General features: G+C 38.4%; 1 protein-coding gene across 2 annotated transcripts in view; it reads right to left on the minus strand.

The window, feature by feature from the left end:
* PKHD1L1 (PKHD1 like 1) overlaps nucleotides 1-16,522 on the minus strand; it is a 123,305-nt gene that overhangs the window by 45,988 nt on the left and 60,795 nt on the right. For both annotated transcript variants that reach the window (XM_084864454.1, XM_084864455.1), the window contains 12 exons: nucleotides 15,344-16,328; nucleotides 14,827-15,075; nucleotides 13,998-14,147; nucleotides 11,488-11,662; nucleotides 10,215-10,371; nucleotides 9,413-9,569; nucleotides 7,925-8,004; nucleotides 7,101-7,230; nucleotides 5,984-6,113; nucleotides 4,374-4,615; nucleotides 1,766-1,902; nucleotides 144-1,173 (listed from right to left, as the gene is read on the minus strand). In XM_084864454.1, the coding sequence (XP_084720580.1) occupies nucleotides 144-1,173; nucleotides 1,766-1,902; nucleotides 4,374-4,615; nucleotides 5,984-6,113; nucleotides 7,101-7,230; nucleotides 7,925-8,004; nucleotides 9,413-9,569; nucleotides 10,215-10,371; nucleotides 11,488-11,662; nucleotides 13,998-14,147; nucleotides 14,827-15,075; nucleotides 15,344-16,328 (3,622 nt within the window). The remainder of the gene's footprint in view (nucleotides 1-143; nucleotides 1,174-1,765; nucleotides 1,903-4,373; nucleotides 4,616-5,983; nucleotides 6,114-7,100; nucleotides 7,231-7,924; nucleotides 8,005-9,412; nucleotides 9,570-10,214; nucleotides 10,372-11,487; nucleotides 11,663-13,997; nucleotides 14,148-14,826; nucleotides 15,076-15,343; nucleotides 16,329-16,522) is intronic.

Raw genomic sequence — 16,522 nt, forward strand, 5'->3', positions numbered from 1 at the left:
CTCATCTATGCCTAGTGTTGACCTATATCCTTAAGTCAGTTTGGTTCTGGGTAAAATCTGTGATTCAGCTGAGTCTGCTTTGACAATTCAACCCCGAGTTAACATAAACATTTTTTCCAGTTTATCAGAAATTACAACATTACCTGTGAGTGAGCCATCGACATCAATCAGTACCACTTCATGTTCCCATCGAAAGCCAGCCTTGTTTGGTGTGTGAAAATACTGGATGTCAACAAACTTTGCACTCCAACCACCACATCTCTCATTACAAACGCCAGTGATGGATGTCACTCCCAAAGCTACACAGTTGCGACGGTCAAAGTTCATGAATTGTACGGAAGACACAGTCAAGCCTTCACTGAATGGGAGAACCAGGCCTCTCATCGTACAAAATGCAGACCCCATTCCCAATTCATCAAGATGACCAACTATTTTGGCATTTTTAATCACCGCTCCGTTGGTTTCACCCCATCCTCCAATATAAGCGGCCAGGATCCTCTTGGTCTCAATTCCAGCCTCATAATTATTTACCATCACGAAGTTATGGAACTGAAGGGCACCTCCGTTGACCCATTCAGCTCCTTTTTGACAATTCCAAGTAGTAAGGGAATCAAATATTGCAGGCACTGGCACTGTGGAAGTACAAGATCCTGTTTGCATGGGGAAATATTCTTCAAATATCCATATCCCAAACCAACCTTGAGAATGAACAGTGTTGTTGAAGAATTCGCCAAGAGGAATTCTCTTTTGGCAGATGTTTCGGTCATAGGATGGCCCATCAGGGTGGTTATTCATTCGGTACCAGAAGCCAAAGTGAGTGCCCCCAGCAGCAGCATTGTGCCGAATGGTGTTGTTTGGGTTGGTTACCCAAAATGCAGCTGGGGTCACATCATCATTTAGAAGACTAGTACTTTGCTGTACAAATACCGCCAAGTTGTACTGCAGGATATTGCCATGTTCAATACCGTCTTCTATAAAAAATGCTCCTCCTTTGATATCATAGATGATATTCCTCTCAACCAGGAGGTGATGAGTGTTATGGATAGTGACAGCTCTGTTATAGGTCTGGTGAATTGCACAGCCTCTGACATAAGATTTAAACTGCAAGTCTCCCAGCAGGTGCCAATGTATTGGATATCTCCCCAACCGAAAAGCCTGGCCAGCATGGAACACCTGTCAAGCCCAGAAATCATGAGTAGTTAGTGGTCTACATAAGCACAGAGCTTACCTAACTCATACTTTCTTGTTTAAAAACAATTTCCAAGTTTATATTAATTATTATCATATCTCCCATGTTATTCATGTTTGCCATTAGAAAATATTTGGCCCCAACCCACCTTGTTTTCTTCATTATATAACAGCTCATACTGGATACCGATGAATTAATGAATGAACAAAAGCCGTCTTCAACTGTTCTGCTTTTCACCTCAGGCTATTATAAAACTTTAGTGTTTAGCAAAAATAAGACTCCTTAAAAGACTTCTTTTTTACTTCCTACTTCTTGAATGTTGACCATGTGCCTGATATTATACGACGTGTCTTATGTGCAGGAGCACTGTCTTTATTACAATCCTATGAAGTAGCCACTTATCACTAACCTCATTTTACAGTCAAAGAAATTGAAATTTAGAAAGGCTGAGTATCTTGTTCATGGCCTCCTCTGCTTGATTATAACTAGCATCTGGCAAACAGTGTGACCTTAGTACACATTTGTTGTATGGATAACCTCGGGCAAACATTGTGATTTAATAGCAATGCCTCTTACCTCTACATATTCTATTCTTCCAGTTACCATGTTAGCACTAGGTACAGGAGCATGAAACATAATGCAGCCTCCAAATTGATCACTTCCTATTTCTTCTCCAAACTTTCCTTGGAGACATGTCTGTGTAGCAAATTCACCTAAAAAAAAAGAAAAAAAAGAAAAAAAAAAGAAAAAGCATGTCAAAATCCTAAAATTCTATAAAGACTTTTTTTCTCACTTTGGCCCATTTGCTCAGTGGTTGGACCATCAGCCCCTGCACCGAAGAGGGCAGGCAGGGCACATACCTCAGTTTGCAGGCTCGATTCCCAGCCCTGGTCTCTCTCATATCTCTCACATCTCTCTCTCTCTCTCTCTCTCTCTCTCTCTCTCTCTCTCTCTCTCTCTCTCTCTCTTTTCTTCTCTCTTTCTCCCTCTCTTTCTCTTTCTCCCCTGTCTTCATCCCTCCCTTCCACTCTGTAAAAAAATCAATGGAAAGAATATCCTCAGGTGAGAATTAAAAATAAATAAATAAATAAATAAATAAATAAATAAATAAATAAAAATGCTTGTTCCTAATACTTAATTATTTATTTTTATTCACAAATAATTTTAATCTCATTTTGGAACATAATTATTTGCATTCACATCATATCCTCCTCTAGATAGTAAGAAATGTAAGTACCTTATACCTTGTCTCATTTACTTTTCATTCCTTAAAGTACATACTGTAAAGACAGGAAAAGACCCTTTCCCCCCCTTTGCTAAGGCTTTTCCACAATTTATGAGAAGCACCTGGTAATTAAACCCTTAGATTGTTAGCTCCTCTGATCACAGAGCCCCTCTATTCAAACTCAAAACAAGATAAGCTACACTCAAGGCTATATTTTTTTTGCATTTCCCCTCCTCCCTGATGTTTTCAGAACTCAGGAATAATTCATAGCAAGGAGTTTCTAGTTAGTAGAAAGTTCCCTTTCCTCCTCCCCTTCAAACAAACCTCTTTTGAACTCTTTATAACTTTTTCTCTAAGCTTATTTTACAGACCTGGGAAAAATACTGATAAGACACCACCCTAAGACTGTCTCCTGGAAACCAAACAAACTATAATTTTTCAAGGCAACTCCCTGGTATCTGCTGAACTTCAACTCCAAATACTCCTCCCTTCCTTGTCACCTAGCTACATCAGCCATTACTCTTTTTTTAATTTTAATTAAAAAAATTTTTTTACTGTTGTCCATGAGTTATGCATATATGCATACAAGTTCTTTGGTTGATCTCTTCCCACCCACCTACCCACCCCTGCATTCTGAGATTCAACAGTCTATTCCAAGCTCCTATGTCTCTGGATTTATTTTGTTTATCAGTTTACTTCGTTCATTACATTCCACATATGAGTGAGATCATGTGACACTCGTCTTTCTCCGACTGGCGTATTTCGCTTAACATAATACTCTGTAGGTCCCTCCATGCTGTCTCAAAGGATAAGAGATTCCTCTTCTTCTTCTTCTTCTTCTTCTTCTTCTTCTTCTTCTTCTTCTTCTTCTTCTTCTTCTTCTTCTCCTTCTCCTTCTCCTTCTCCTTCTCCTTCTCCTTCTCCTTCTCCTTCTCCTTCTCCTTCTCCTTCTCCTTCTCCTTCTCCTTCTCCTTCTCCTTCTCCTTCTTCTTTTTTACTGCTGCATAGTATTCCATGGTGAAGATGTACCACAGCTTTTTCTTATCTACTCATCTACTGTGGGCACTTGGACTGTTTTACTCTTTAAAAATGGAAGTAGCTTTTTGTCCCCTGCCCTGTATACTTGGCCCTTTACCTTCATGGAAAGTAAAATAAACTTCCTCTCTGCATCTCTTCTTTTAGTTGTGAATTTTTTCACAGCCTGCATCACTGGCCAAACTCTAACACTTACAATTGTGTTTTTCAAAGATACTAAATAAATATTTGAATGGTTGAACGAATACTGATAAAGGTATTTTATCTTATTTCTGAAGCTTCCTTCCCAAATTTGGGGATTAACATAATTAATACAGGTTTATAGTTGTATAGCACTAGATATGCATTATCTCAATTCTTATTACTGTAGCAAGCAGAACAGGAAATATTCTTATTTTAAACACATTGAAACTAGGTTTAATGGACATTTGAGACTTGATACAGATGAACTGATACTGAGGGGGAAAAAGTAGAATGGAATAAGCACTGCCAAGAGAGTCACTTAATCGAGTCAGGAGGCTATTAAGGAAGTGGGGTATGTGGCCTGTGCACATCTTGTGCTTCAGTTCTCAGAGCTGCTATTAACTTGCTCTCCCTGTTGCCAAACTCAGCTCAAGGCTGAGCCATGAACATCCTGGAACAACAACTGCTGCGTGGACACATGTGAACTTGACCTTCTCCTTGTGCTTTTTCTCTCCCAATCCCCTCCGTTTGCCTGGAATAATTGCCATAAGCAGAGGTCCCCCTGTTGACCCATATTGGACATAAGTAACATTAGTGAGAAGTAACCCTTTTTTTATTTTAAATCATGAGCTAGAGCATAACAGTCCAGTTCTCAATAGAAAGTGACTCTATCTCCTGGGAATATTTTTGCAATCTCCGAAAACATTTTAAATGGTCACACTTAAAATTTACTAAAATTACCTGTGTCAAATCCATCAGGACATGCTGGAATTTTGTGATGCCACTCCACATTATCAGATCCTCTTATTAAAATATTTCTTGTAAGAATTCCAACTTCTGCCCTTGCTTCAAACAGAGTTCCATCAGGAAGGGGGACCGTGATTCCTAAGTGTGTGTAATTCAGCGGGTGAGTCAGCGTTATGTTTATGCCATCAGCAGACACAAATGCGATGGTCCTTTCTTCATTCTCTCTTTGACTGTGTCTGTTAAAAGCGTTAACGAAAAATTTTCAAAATTAATATAAATCAACATAACATTGTTTTGGTGTGATTTATGCTATTTAGAACACTTTATATGTGAATCAGAAAATATTTTTGTCATTCAGTATTCTGGAGAGAAATTTGAAGATGGTATTTCATTTTCTTAGGGCAATTAAATAAATTTACAGCAATACATTTTACTGAAGCCAAGAGAAGCAAAATAATATGGCCACAAGCCTAACAAATGGTATTGGTGGGAGTAAGAGTCAATAGACTGACTTGAAGTAGTATTCTTAACTAGTTGCTTTATAAACTCTCAAATAGGATTTACCAATGAAATGGCAAACTAAAAATGCCATCTTAAATTTTAAACTGAGCCACAACCTTAGTGTAATTTAGCCGATTCTTATCAGAAATTATTATTTGTTCCCTGATAGCCAATTTTGCCATTACCCACAATTTGAACATTGAAGCAAAAATAAGCTCCTCTTGGCTCCCTCTCCAGTCAGTATCCTGGTATAACGTAGTTAGCAATATTAGTTTTCTTCCTTTTATGTCTTATTGGTTGAAATATAGAATTAAACAGAAATTGAGGGTCATAAACAGTTTCAGTTATAAAATGTCAGATACCTAAAAGGTCTTATTAGTCATCACCCATTCTAAAATGATTTCTTTCCTTTTATTCAATCATCCCTGAAAAGTTTGGTCCATGGAAACCACTGCTGAGACTAAAATTAACCAAGAGTTCACTGACTGCTTTCAACTCTAGTCTTTAGTGACCACAAACGATCATTTACATTTTTTCATGCATTAATGTATTTGGCTAAAGCTCAGTCAGAAGTTGTCAAATGACTTATAATAGCAGAATGCTTTTCTCAAACAAAATCTTACACGGGAGCCTAACTGTAGAAATCAACCAAAATATTTTATTAGTACAGCAGGTCCTCAAATAACATCATTTCACTCAATGTCAGTTTGCCATATTGATAAGGTGTCATAGGAATTAACTCTTGTTTATATCAATTAGCCTATAGTAAAATTCGATTTCCTTGTACATTGTCTTCACTTAAAGCCAAAACACCTATCACTTACATCAAATAAGGATTCACTGTATATATTTATTTTACAGGAACAAATGAATAATTTTTCTTTTTGTAAACTCAATCAATCAATCAATCAATCAATGAAAACAACACTGATGATCAACGCAATGTTGACATTTGGCAAATACATATTTGACTGTTCATGTTTCTATATTAGAAGTTTCAAATTTAAATGAAATAGTAGTAGACCTTCTGAATCATCCCTCTTTTATGTAGTTAAAAAAATCTGTTTACAAATCTAAATTGTCAGGACCTGAGGACATCATACCTGTGTCCTGTGCTTGCAACCACAATCTTATCTCCTGGTTTCCATGTTACTGCTTCTTGTAAAATCAGAGTCCTTTCCCCTGCCTGGGCAGTCTGAGCCAAACGGGTCCAGACCACGGGGACAGGAAGACCTGGAGCCAACATATAAACCAAGTATTTTTAATGATGTGTTTCTCAGTGATTGAGAGCATTATGCATTTTAATCTTTTCCTGGATTGAATCGATTTGAGGAAGGTGTAGTTGTTTTTTTTAACCTTAGCATTTCATACCTTTCTCACAAAAGAAATACCAGTATGTAGAATGCTTGCTTTATACAAGTAACAATCAGGTTTATTACACATGTATGAATTCATAATTTAAGAGATATCCTTCTGCACCAATCTATCCCATTTAGAAGCATCGCCTTTATATGAATGCAATCTAAATGTGATATGATACTATTGATTAACCAGGCAGAGGCCTGTTATCTTTGTCACTGTTGACAGAAATTGCCTAAGTTGATAATCTAGGGACAAGTGAAATGTGTGAATTTGTGAAAATTCAATAAGTATATATATATATATATATATATATATATATATATATATATAACACAATGCAGGACATTTATGATCATATTGGATTATCATGTTCATATATCCAAAATGTATAAAAGAGACAGATTGTTGCAATATAAATACTTCAATTCAGAAATAATGCATCATGCTTCCTTCAAATAGGTTAACCTAATACCTCAAACATGATCACCATCATGGTTATTTGTTCATCATTTTCCAGAATATGGTGATGCAAAAGTACTATTTTAAATTTATAGTTATATTTCAAGAAGAGGCCATAAACAATCAGAACGAACTGTGATGAGTGCTAAATTAGGCAAACTGTGCTAAGGGAGCATGTGGAAATGATGTAGAAAAGACCCAAAAGGGCTTCCCAGCGGTGGCCTTGGCTATGGGTCTTGATCCTATGCAGGGTGGGCCTGGCCCTGGATAAGCAAAGGAAAAGATAAAAGGAAATAAAAAGGGAATGTGTAAAGGCAGGAGAAGCTTGGCAAGTAACCAAATATCTTGGGTTCCTAGCTAGTCTCCTCAACCCATTCTGTGAGCCCTCCCGGCCCTTACCGTGCAGATCCAGGACGCCCTCGCGCACCGCCAGCGTCTTGGCCCCGTACACGGGGAGCTCAGGGGACCGCAGGTGCCCGTGCAAGGTGATGACCGCCTTGTGCTGAAAGGGGTATGCTTCCGTCCCGATCTGCGAGGGATTTCACAGCCATCATATCCACCATTCTAATCGGCCCAAAGTAATTTTTCCTTCTCTCCCTTTTCTTTCAAGAATTGCTTAGTCCGTTATCTTCTTTCAAAAGATAAACTTTAGCCGAAACCGGTTTGGCTCAATGGATAGAGCGTCGGCTTGGGGACTGAAGGGTCCCGGGTTCGATTCTGGTCAAGGGCACGTACCTTGGTTGCGGGCACATCCCCAGTAGGGGGTGTGCAAGAGGCAACTGATCGATGATTCTCTCTCATTGATGTTTCTAACTCTCTATCTCTCTCCCTTCCTCTCTGTACAAAATCAATAAAATATATTTAAAAAAAAAACAAACAAAAAACCACAAAAGATAAACTTTAAGATTTCTAGTTGGCCAAATGCATGCTGCCAGGCCTTTGGAAAGCATACTGACTGACTTGAGTCATATCTCAGAGCTAATAATTTTATCAGTCCTGTTCTAAATTCTGCTCTATTGTAATATGCCATTATCTTCTCATTAAAAGCACAAGAACACTCTGGGAAACTTTTCTCCCAGAAAAAGGATTTTATACAAATAACAGAGACCTACACAAAGATAAACTTGAGAGAGTTTGGTGTAACTGTCTATTTTACACACTGTGTTTTTTAAAAGAAAGGGAGAGAGGTTACCAATGAGCAGATCTCAGGTTCTCTCTTATACCTGAAGAATGCCTCCATCCGTAATTAGAATATTTTCTGCCTGGAGTTCAATGTCAGCTTCATCAAATATTAGAGTTCCACCTAGGAGTCATACAATTTTGAAATATTTATTCAATCATATATTAACTTTTAATTTCTTATTCTTATTTGCTCTCATTCTGCATGTCACTTCACTTCCACTCTTTGGCAACATAAAATAGAAAACTTCAGACAAGACCCAGGAAGTAGTAGAAAATCAAATCCCAGGGCAGATTTTTATCTTGACCATTGGTTATTTTAAATGCTATTAAATAGTCAGCCACATGAATTCTAGTTGTACAAACATAGGGCCACAAAATATCAATCAAGAATTAAAATAATTAAAATGAAAGAAAAGCATTTTTATAGAAACTATTATAATTCCAAATTAACTGAACTTTTATCCACTAATTTGCACTAGTAAACATGTATATCCTGAAGAACACTCTTATATTATAGTACCACAATACATTTTTTTATAGAACTAATATAAATTTGTGGAAGAAAACTTGTCCAAGGGTTCAATAGCTAAATAACTTCAAACTACTAACCCAGAAGTTAAAACTTAAACAAAATAACAAAGGTCTTTGTTATTAATCCTTACCCAATGTTATTTTTCCATTGATTTTTAGAGAGAGTGGGAGGGGCTGAGAGAGACACAGAGAGAGAAACATCGATGTGAGAGAGACATATCAATTGGTTGCTTTCTGCGTACTCTGACCAGGGCAAGGGATTGTGCCTGCAACCAAGGTACATGCCCTTGATCGAAACTGAACCCAGGACCTTTCAGTCCGCAGGCCAACGCTCTATCCACTGAGCCAAATGGGCTAAGGCCACAAGGTTTTTGAGCAGCTAAAAACCACATGGCAAAGTTTATACACTAAAGCCCAGAGCATTTTATTCTTGCCCACGATTGCTTCTTTTACATGCAATTGAACAGTTCTGGCTATTTAGTTTTCTGGAGCTAAAATAGAATACCAAGGAGCAGAGAGAACTCCAGGTAACAAAGCAGGTTCAACAGTGCAGGTAAGAATCACAATCTGGCACCCAAAAGGGTCCGGGGGTCATTTAATATAAATGCTAAAGTCTCAGAACCTATCTCCTACATGTAAATTACTATGGTTTTCAAACCTGACTGTTGTGCTCCACTGCAAGGATATAGGCATGCACACATGTGCACACACACACACACACACACACACTGAACAAAAGTTTCTTAAAATAACATTTAGCTTTAAAAGATGCTTACTCATATGAATGCAATATATTCTGATATTTTCTATTGTATTTCATCAAAACATTCTGGTTGTGCAACACACTAAATAGTTCCATACCACAAGTGGACTGTGATACTCAATGTCAAGAACTTAGTACTACCCTCTGCATAAAAATATGATATAACTATGGATGTTTATAATGATGAGTTCTGGTTCCATTAAGCACAGAAATATTCCAATGTTCAGAAATTTACCTTGAATAAGCAACATTTTCAGAATAGGGGTGTTTTGATCCAGCAGAACTGTCTGTCCTTTCGTGATGACGACCAGAGACCCTTCCTCGGGCGGAGGTGCTCCTCCCCAGGAGCAGTTGGAGGACCAAGCATCGACATACAGGAAGTCAGCCTTCTCCTGCAACAGAACACCAGAGACTCATAAATGTGGAGGTTTTATCAGAATTCTTCATACAACTTCTAAAAAAAAGAAGACATTGAAAATGATAAACATAGGGGCATAGAAAGGGCGTGGACTGACAATCCTCTGGGGGGGGGAGGTTGCGGGAACACACTGAACAAAAATCGTACACCTATGGATGACGACAGTGTGTGTGGGGGGGGAGGGGTTAAGGCAGAGGGTGGGGCGGAAACTGGGTGGAGGGGAGCTATGGGGGGGAAAAAGAGGAACAATTGTAATAATCTGAACAATAAAGATTTATTTAAAAGAAGAAAATTATAAACATTTTCATTAATAATAAGTATAACCCGCTTTAAGTATCTTATAGTTGCATATTGGTTTATTTCACAGTAATAATAACGTTAAAAAATCATTACTAATTACCCCACAATTATATTAAATAATTAAAAAATCGGAAATAATAAAATTTTAGTAATAAGCAAAAAAACAACAACAAAGCCAAAGACACATAAACACATGATAGCCACAGCTCAGTTCTTTTCTGGAGACATTAACAAAGTACAAAGCTCACTGTCAATCACGTCACCTCCCAGATGCTAGTTTGTCTGTCGCTGTGGTTACAACACCCAGCAGCATGCTTACCCGTCTGGCCATCCCCATGCTTCCCACGGTGACGCGCACGGGAGCCCACCCTGAAGGAGTGTGGGCATTTGTCATGCAGATGACACATGTCTCGTTGGAATACTCAACATCACATTTGGTTTCAGCTATGGTGACGAGAACATCCTGCATATTTTCACTGTAAAGAAAAAAAGGAGGGGGCATAAAATATTGATTTTTTTCCTCCTCAGATTTCTAGGTCACATAATGCATTATTTTTTAAAAATATATTTTATTGATTTTTTGTTTGTTTGTTTGTTTACAGAGAGGAAGGGACAGAAATAGAGAGTTAGAATCATCGATGAGAGAGAAACATTGATCAGCTGCCTGCTGCACACTCCCTACTAGGAATATCCTTGCAACCAAGGTACATGCCCTTGACCGGAATCGAACCTGGGACTCTTGAGTCTGCAGGCTGATGCTCTATCCACTGAGCCATGCTGCTCAGGGCCATATGTGCATTATGGTGAAACTAATGATCTCACCCTATGATCCATCAAAGTACAGATAGATACATTTTTCAGTAGTAAGACTTCAAAATATTTTTTTTTTCAGAAAAAAGGAAACATACACACACACACAAAAGGTGAGGAAATAAATATAGCTGCACAATCTAGAAAGTATTCTAGTGCTGGAGAAAAACTGCCTGGGTTCAGGTTATGGAGAGAGTCTATGTTGGTCTCTAAGCAGGCACCTTGTTAGAGATGTTCAGGGATCGTTTTGTCTATGTGACATTTTCATCACATCCACACACTTCAGAACTACATCTCCATGTAAAATTGCCTTCTGTGATTTGAAGGAGCTGGCATTTTGAAGTCAGCCTTATTCACTTAAATGATGAAGCACTACATACATTTGTGCTAAATAATGAATTTTTTTTTTTTAGGAAAAGAGATTCTGGTCCGTTACAATGACAAGGTCCTGATGCATGATTTTTCATTGAAGCTGTTCCTGGTTGGACATGAGGTATTGGGGAACATACAAGACGGTGATTTATACTTGTGACGTTACTAGGATTTGGGGCAAGTTATTGAACCTTCGTAATCTCAGTCTCTTAGCCACAAGGTGGGATAAGATATCTAACAAGGCAGGAAGTATCAATGGAGAAGATGGTGCCTGGCCTCAAGCATGACTCCTGAGCAGATGGGTACACATGACTTGACTGTATTTAAGCGCTGTCCTGGCATACGAGGAAGCAGGCAGGGTGGCTTGAGTCTGGAAACAGGCATTGATGCTTATGCAGTGAAGACAGTACCTGAACCCTGATCCCATGACTGTAAGTCTGGTGCCCCCTGCTGTACTGCCTCTCTCGGGAGCTATTTTGGTGATGAGCGGAGTCAGTGACACGTTGTACGTGAAAGGAGTTGAGGACTGTGACACATCTTTCCCGTTGACCACACTCACTTCACAGGCTTGCTCAGGTCCCCTGCCTATGAGGAGAGAATGGAATTGAATACAATTCTGCCTTCAGGCCCTATTCATTTATCAAAACCCCAAACATTTTCTTTTTATTACTTTTTTAACTTAAATTGTATTTTTTTCCAATTACAGCTCACATTCAATATTATTTTGTATTCATTTTGGGTGCGTAGCACTGTGGGTAGGCAATCACATACATTAGAAAGTGTTCCCCTGATATTTCCAGTGCTCACCCAGCACCAAACATAGATAGTGCGATGTTATTTATATTCCCTGTGCTGCATGTTGCATCTCTGTGACTATTCTGCAACTACCGATTTGTGCTTATTAATCCCTTCACCTGTTTCACCCACCTTGTACCCCACCTCCCCTCTGGTGACCATCAGTCTGTTTTCTGTATCTATGCATCTGCTTTAATTTTGTTTGTTCATTAATTTTGTTCTTTAGGTTCCACATATAAATGAAATCATATGGTATTTGTCTTTTACTCTCTGGCTTATCTCACTTTGCATAATACATTCCAGGTCCATCCATGCTGTTACAAATGTGAAGATTTCAGTTTTTTTTTTTTTTTATGGCCAAGTAATAGTCCATTGTTTATAGGCACCACTGAGTTTTTTTTTTTTTTTTTTTTTTTTTTGTTTGTTTGTTTTTTAAATCCACTTGTCCATTGATAGGCACATCGGTTGCAATAGCCCATTGGCTATTGCAAACAACACTACGATGAAACATAGGATTGTATGTATTCTTTCAAATTAATGTCTTGGGTTTCTTCAGATATTTACCCAGAGGTATAATCGCTGGGTCATAAGGCATTCCATTTCTAATTTTTGAGGATCAGTCATACTGCTTTCCAGAGTGGCTGTACCTTTCTGCATTCCTACCGACAGTGCACAAGGGTTCCCATTTTCCCCCACATCCTTGCCAACACCTGTTTTTTGTGGATTTTTTTGATGATAGACATTCTGAATCAAACATTTTCAATAGCATCTCCCTTTCCCCCAAATCACTCTCACAGGCTATCTCTGAACTAATATCTCCAGCAATGGCCCAAAGCATCACAAGGTTCACACACATTAGCAAAGGAAAAAGCTGTCAGACCCTCCCTCGGAGCTGCTTGTTGGGGACAATTCTACAGACCTGCCTGTTTAGTTTTGCAGTAGTAGAGGAGCCACTGGGGCAACTTAGAGCAAGCAGGAAGAACTGCTAAGAGCAGGCACTCTGACAACAGCAAGGAGAGACAGCTGGAGGCAAGGTAAGAGAGAGAAAAACTACAGGAACCCAATCCAATAGCATCAAAAGAAGAGCTGGTGTTAAGACAAGCATTCTGAAAACTTTGATAAGTCTCAATAGCTTTGCCTTTAAAAAAAATTCAGGATACAAACTCTGATGCTGAAATGATAAATAAGCCCAGTCACCAAAATGTTACATTTTCTTCAATATTCTTTGTTGAAGAATTCAGAGAAAGATACCAAAATGAGGTTAGAAAAGCCTCATCAAGTTTTGTTCATGTTTAAAAAATGTTAGCACATAAAACATATATTTTATTCTAGACTACTTCCTTTGGTTCCTCTTAAATTTTGTTAGGTAGTTTAAAATTGTTGTGTATGTAAAATAGAGGGTGTTTAAACTTTACAATAACCCATTGAATCGGGGTGAATAATGTCTCCATTCAGTTGATGAAGAAACGGAAGCAGAGAGGAGAGGAGTTACTTAGCTGAGATGTCACAGATGTAGGGGCTCCCAGGAGCCCAGCTCTTAACTGCTAACCAAAGTTTTAAGAAAGAGTCATAACAGCAAATTACAGAACATGTTTCTGGTATCATTCTGTCCACTTTACACACATTAACTTATTAAACCTCACAATAATCCGATAAAGTAAGCTCATGTGTTGGTCTCACTTTACAGAAGAAGAAACTGAGGCTCCGGGAGGCTGAATAACTTGCCCAAAGACACCGCTTGGGTTTGCCTCTTGACAATGCCATACAAGAGCCCACACGCATAACCATTACAGTATCTCGTCTTCAAGGGAAATCCAGTACTCCAGTGGGAATTAAACATGTCCTCTCCATTTGGCAAGCTTGATAAACCGAGAGCCATCAGTGTAGGCAATAAACTGAAAAACTGCAATTTACGATAAGCAATCCAATGAGCACAAATGATGTGAACCTTGAAACACATAAATGTCAAGAAAATTCCGAATAAATTGCTTAAAATCGGGAAAGTTATAAAGGTGATTCAATTGCCCCAAAGGCGCAAAAACTTGGAAAAGAGAAACCCAGTCTCTGATATTTATAAAATTAGCCATTTCTCAAAGACTGCCATTCTTTTTTTCTGACAACTTACCATTATTAGGTGGAATTTTACATAATAACGTTGTGTGATTAGATGTAAGCCTATCAACTGCACATTCTGAGCCACACACTAATATTCCGGAATTCTGTGGGTTAAACCCGGTGCCTGTCACGGTCATGGTCTGACCACCACCAAAGCTGCCTAGGGAAGACAAAAAAAGGGAAAAGCAAAGCTGACGAAAAGAAAACCTCTTCTATGTATATATTCAACCTTATTTTAACACCTGAAATAGAACTGAGATTGAAGATTTTCATAAGTGAAATTATATTTATAACATAGTATATTAATGCAATAGAATCTCTTTCTATTATAATGTTTTAAATATTCTCTGAGTAAATGTCACATCTGTCCACTTATTTAAACTACTAAAAACGAAAGTCTATTTAAAGGAATTGTCACAAAGAATTTCCAAGCAATAAACGCATGCATGCAAAATTACTATGTTAATTAAGAATACATTGTTTATACTTTCATAAGGTTTTTGAACAACTAAAATGATTTTTAAATAGAATATTTATGTAAATAATTACAGGCCAGTGATATCTAAATATGATTTTGAAAGGAATTTCCACATGTAACCTGGCCATTTTAATTAGAGTTAACTTTTAAATAAGTTATATAGCACTAAGAGAAATATAGGCATTAAGCCGATATTTTGAAATGATTGTTGCCTTTGCATGCTTATTTATCTTATGCATAAACAAAAGTATTTTAATGTGTTAAGAGAGCTACAAATTTTTGAAGAGTGTTTTTCCCCCTAAATAAGGTATCTACTGAAATAATATAAAATATTTGTAGGTTCCTGCACACACATGACTACCTTGGGTTGGCTGAATATTGTCAATGGTGAGTGGGTACTCAAATACAAGTGTGGACACAGCAGAGCCTTTTGTCTCCCGATGCATCCTAACAGGAAATGTGCCACCAGCATGTTCTCCAACGATGCATTCCAATACACTGTCATTGACCATGGTTACATTACACTGAATATTATTTATCATCACCGAAATTTCCAAGATATCAATACCAAAATTAGATCCAGTGATCTGAATTTTGGTTCCTGGTGGACCTTTAAAAAAAAAAAAAAAAAGCAAATAATATAAATAAATCTAAATTCTAGTACATGTCTATTTAAAATATATCTATTTACTTTCAAAGTAAATAGATATATTTATCTATTTAGAGTATACAGAACTCAAATTCCATGTATTAACTGGCTTAAACAGGATTGTCTAAAAATATATCTTAAAAATCCTTTATAAACATTATTCCAAATCTATGCTAATAAGTATTAGTAATAATATATCAAGACAATAAGAAGGCAGGTATTGGAATACCTCTGCTTGGAACAATCTCTCTGAGGAATGGCGTATCCTCCCAGGCATACATAAATGACACCGGTGGATAAGCGACTGCATTAACGAAGATTTTCACATTGACCCGTCCAGCTGCTCCTGCTGGGGTGCGGCAGTAGACTTCACTGGAGTTGACAGAAATAATCTGACAAGCTTCCTCCCCAACAGTGACAGTGGTGTTGCCTGGATAGAAGCCATTTCCTGTGATCACCAAAGTAGTTCCACCGCCAATGCTTCCAGAAGCCGGGGTGACAGATGCCACGGCGGGGCTGCTAACACTCAGGTTTCCCAGGGCCAGGCCCTTACTTCCCACCACAACCCTAACAGGATGGAGGCCAGCCGGGAGAGGAGTCACGAGAACAGTGATGTTATTTTCAGTGACATCGAGAGCTCTGAACGGTTCGTTTCCAATGAAAACAGCAATGTCCTCTAAGATGGTGCCAAAACTCCCTCCTTCAATAAGGGCGTTGACAGATCCCGCGATAGAATTTGGGGAGATGCTTGTGATAAAAGGGGCGATGCTGTCTAGGTATGAAAAGCTGCAGTTCCCCTGACATTGGGCAGGAACTCCGTGGATGAGAAGCTGGACTGTCACGAGCTGGTGGGGGACAGGGGATGTCTCACATTCAATGGTTGTATAATTCACTGACAGAACACCACATGGAAAATGGCCCATCCGGACCTCTACAGCTGCCGAAGAAGCTGCGAATCCAGAGCCTTTGATGGTCACTTTGGTCATTCCTGTAGTTGATCCTGCATCTGGCAACACCGTGTCGATGTTTGGCAAAAGTACAAATCGCCTATCAAATTCATTGGGCAGGGTGTTGATGGCAAGGCCCAGGTTGTGGACAGTTAGAGTGACAAGTTCCCTGATGCCAACATCCATTGAATTTTGAGGGTCAACGTGACACACAATGGAATTGGCACTACTTTCTTCTACCACACAGGGGTAGCTACCAACTGTAACCTGAAAAATAAAATGAATGTGAAAATAGGTCAATACATTTCTCTAATACAAAGTTAAATTTTGTATTATCAGCAACCGCATTTTAAAAAATTACTGAAGTTACACATTTTTATGCATAAAGTTGATTTGGGGAGACTGATTAAGGCATATCTTGGATTAATCTTAAAAGTAAATTACGATTGTCCGTAAATGGC

Source organism: Pipistrellus hanaki (genome assembly GCF_964339955.1).
Source record: "Pipistrellus hanaki genome assembly, chromosome: 17".
Lineage (NCBI taxonomy): Eukaryota > Metazoa > Chordata > Mammalia > Chiroptera > Vespertilionidae > Pipistrellus > Pipistrellus hanaki.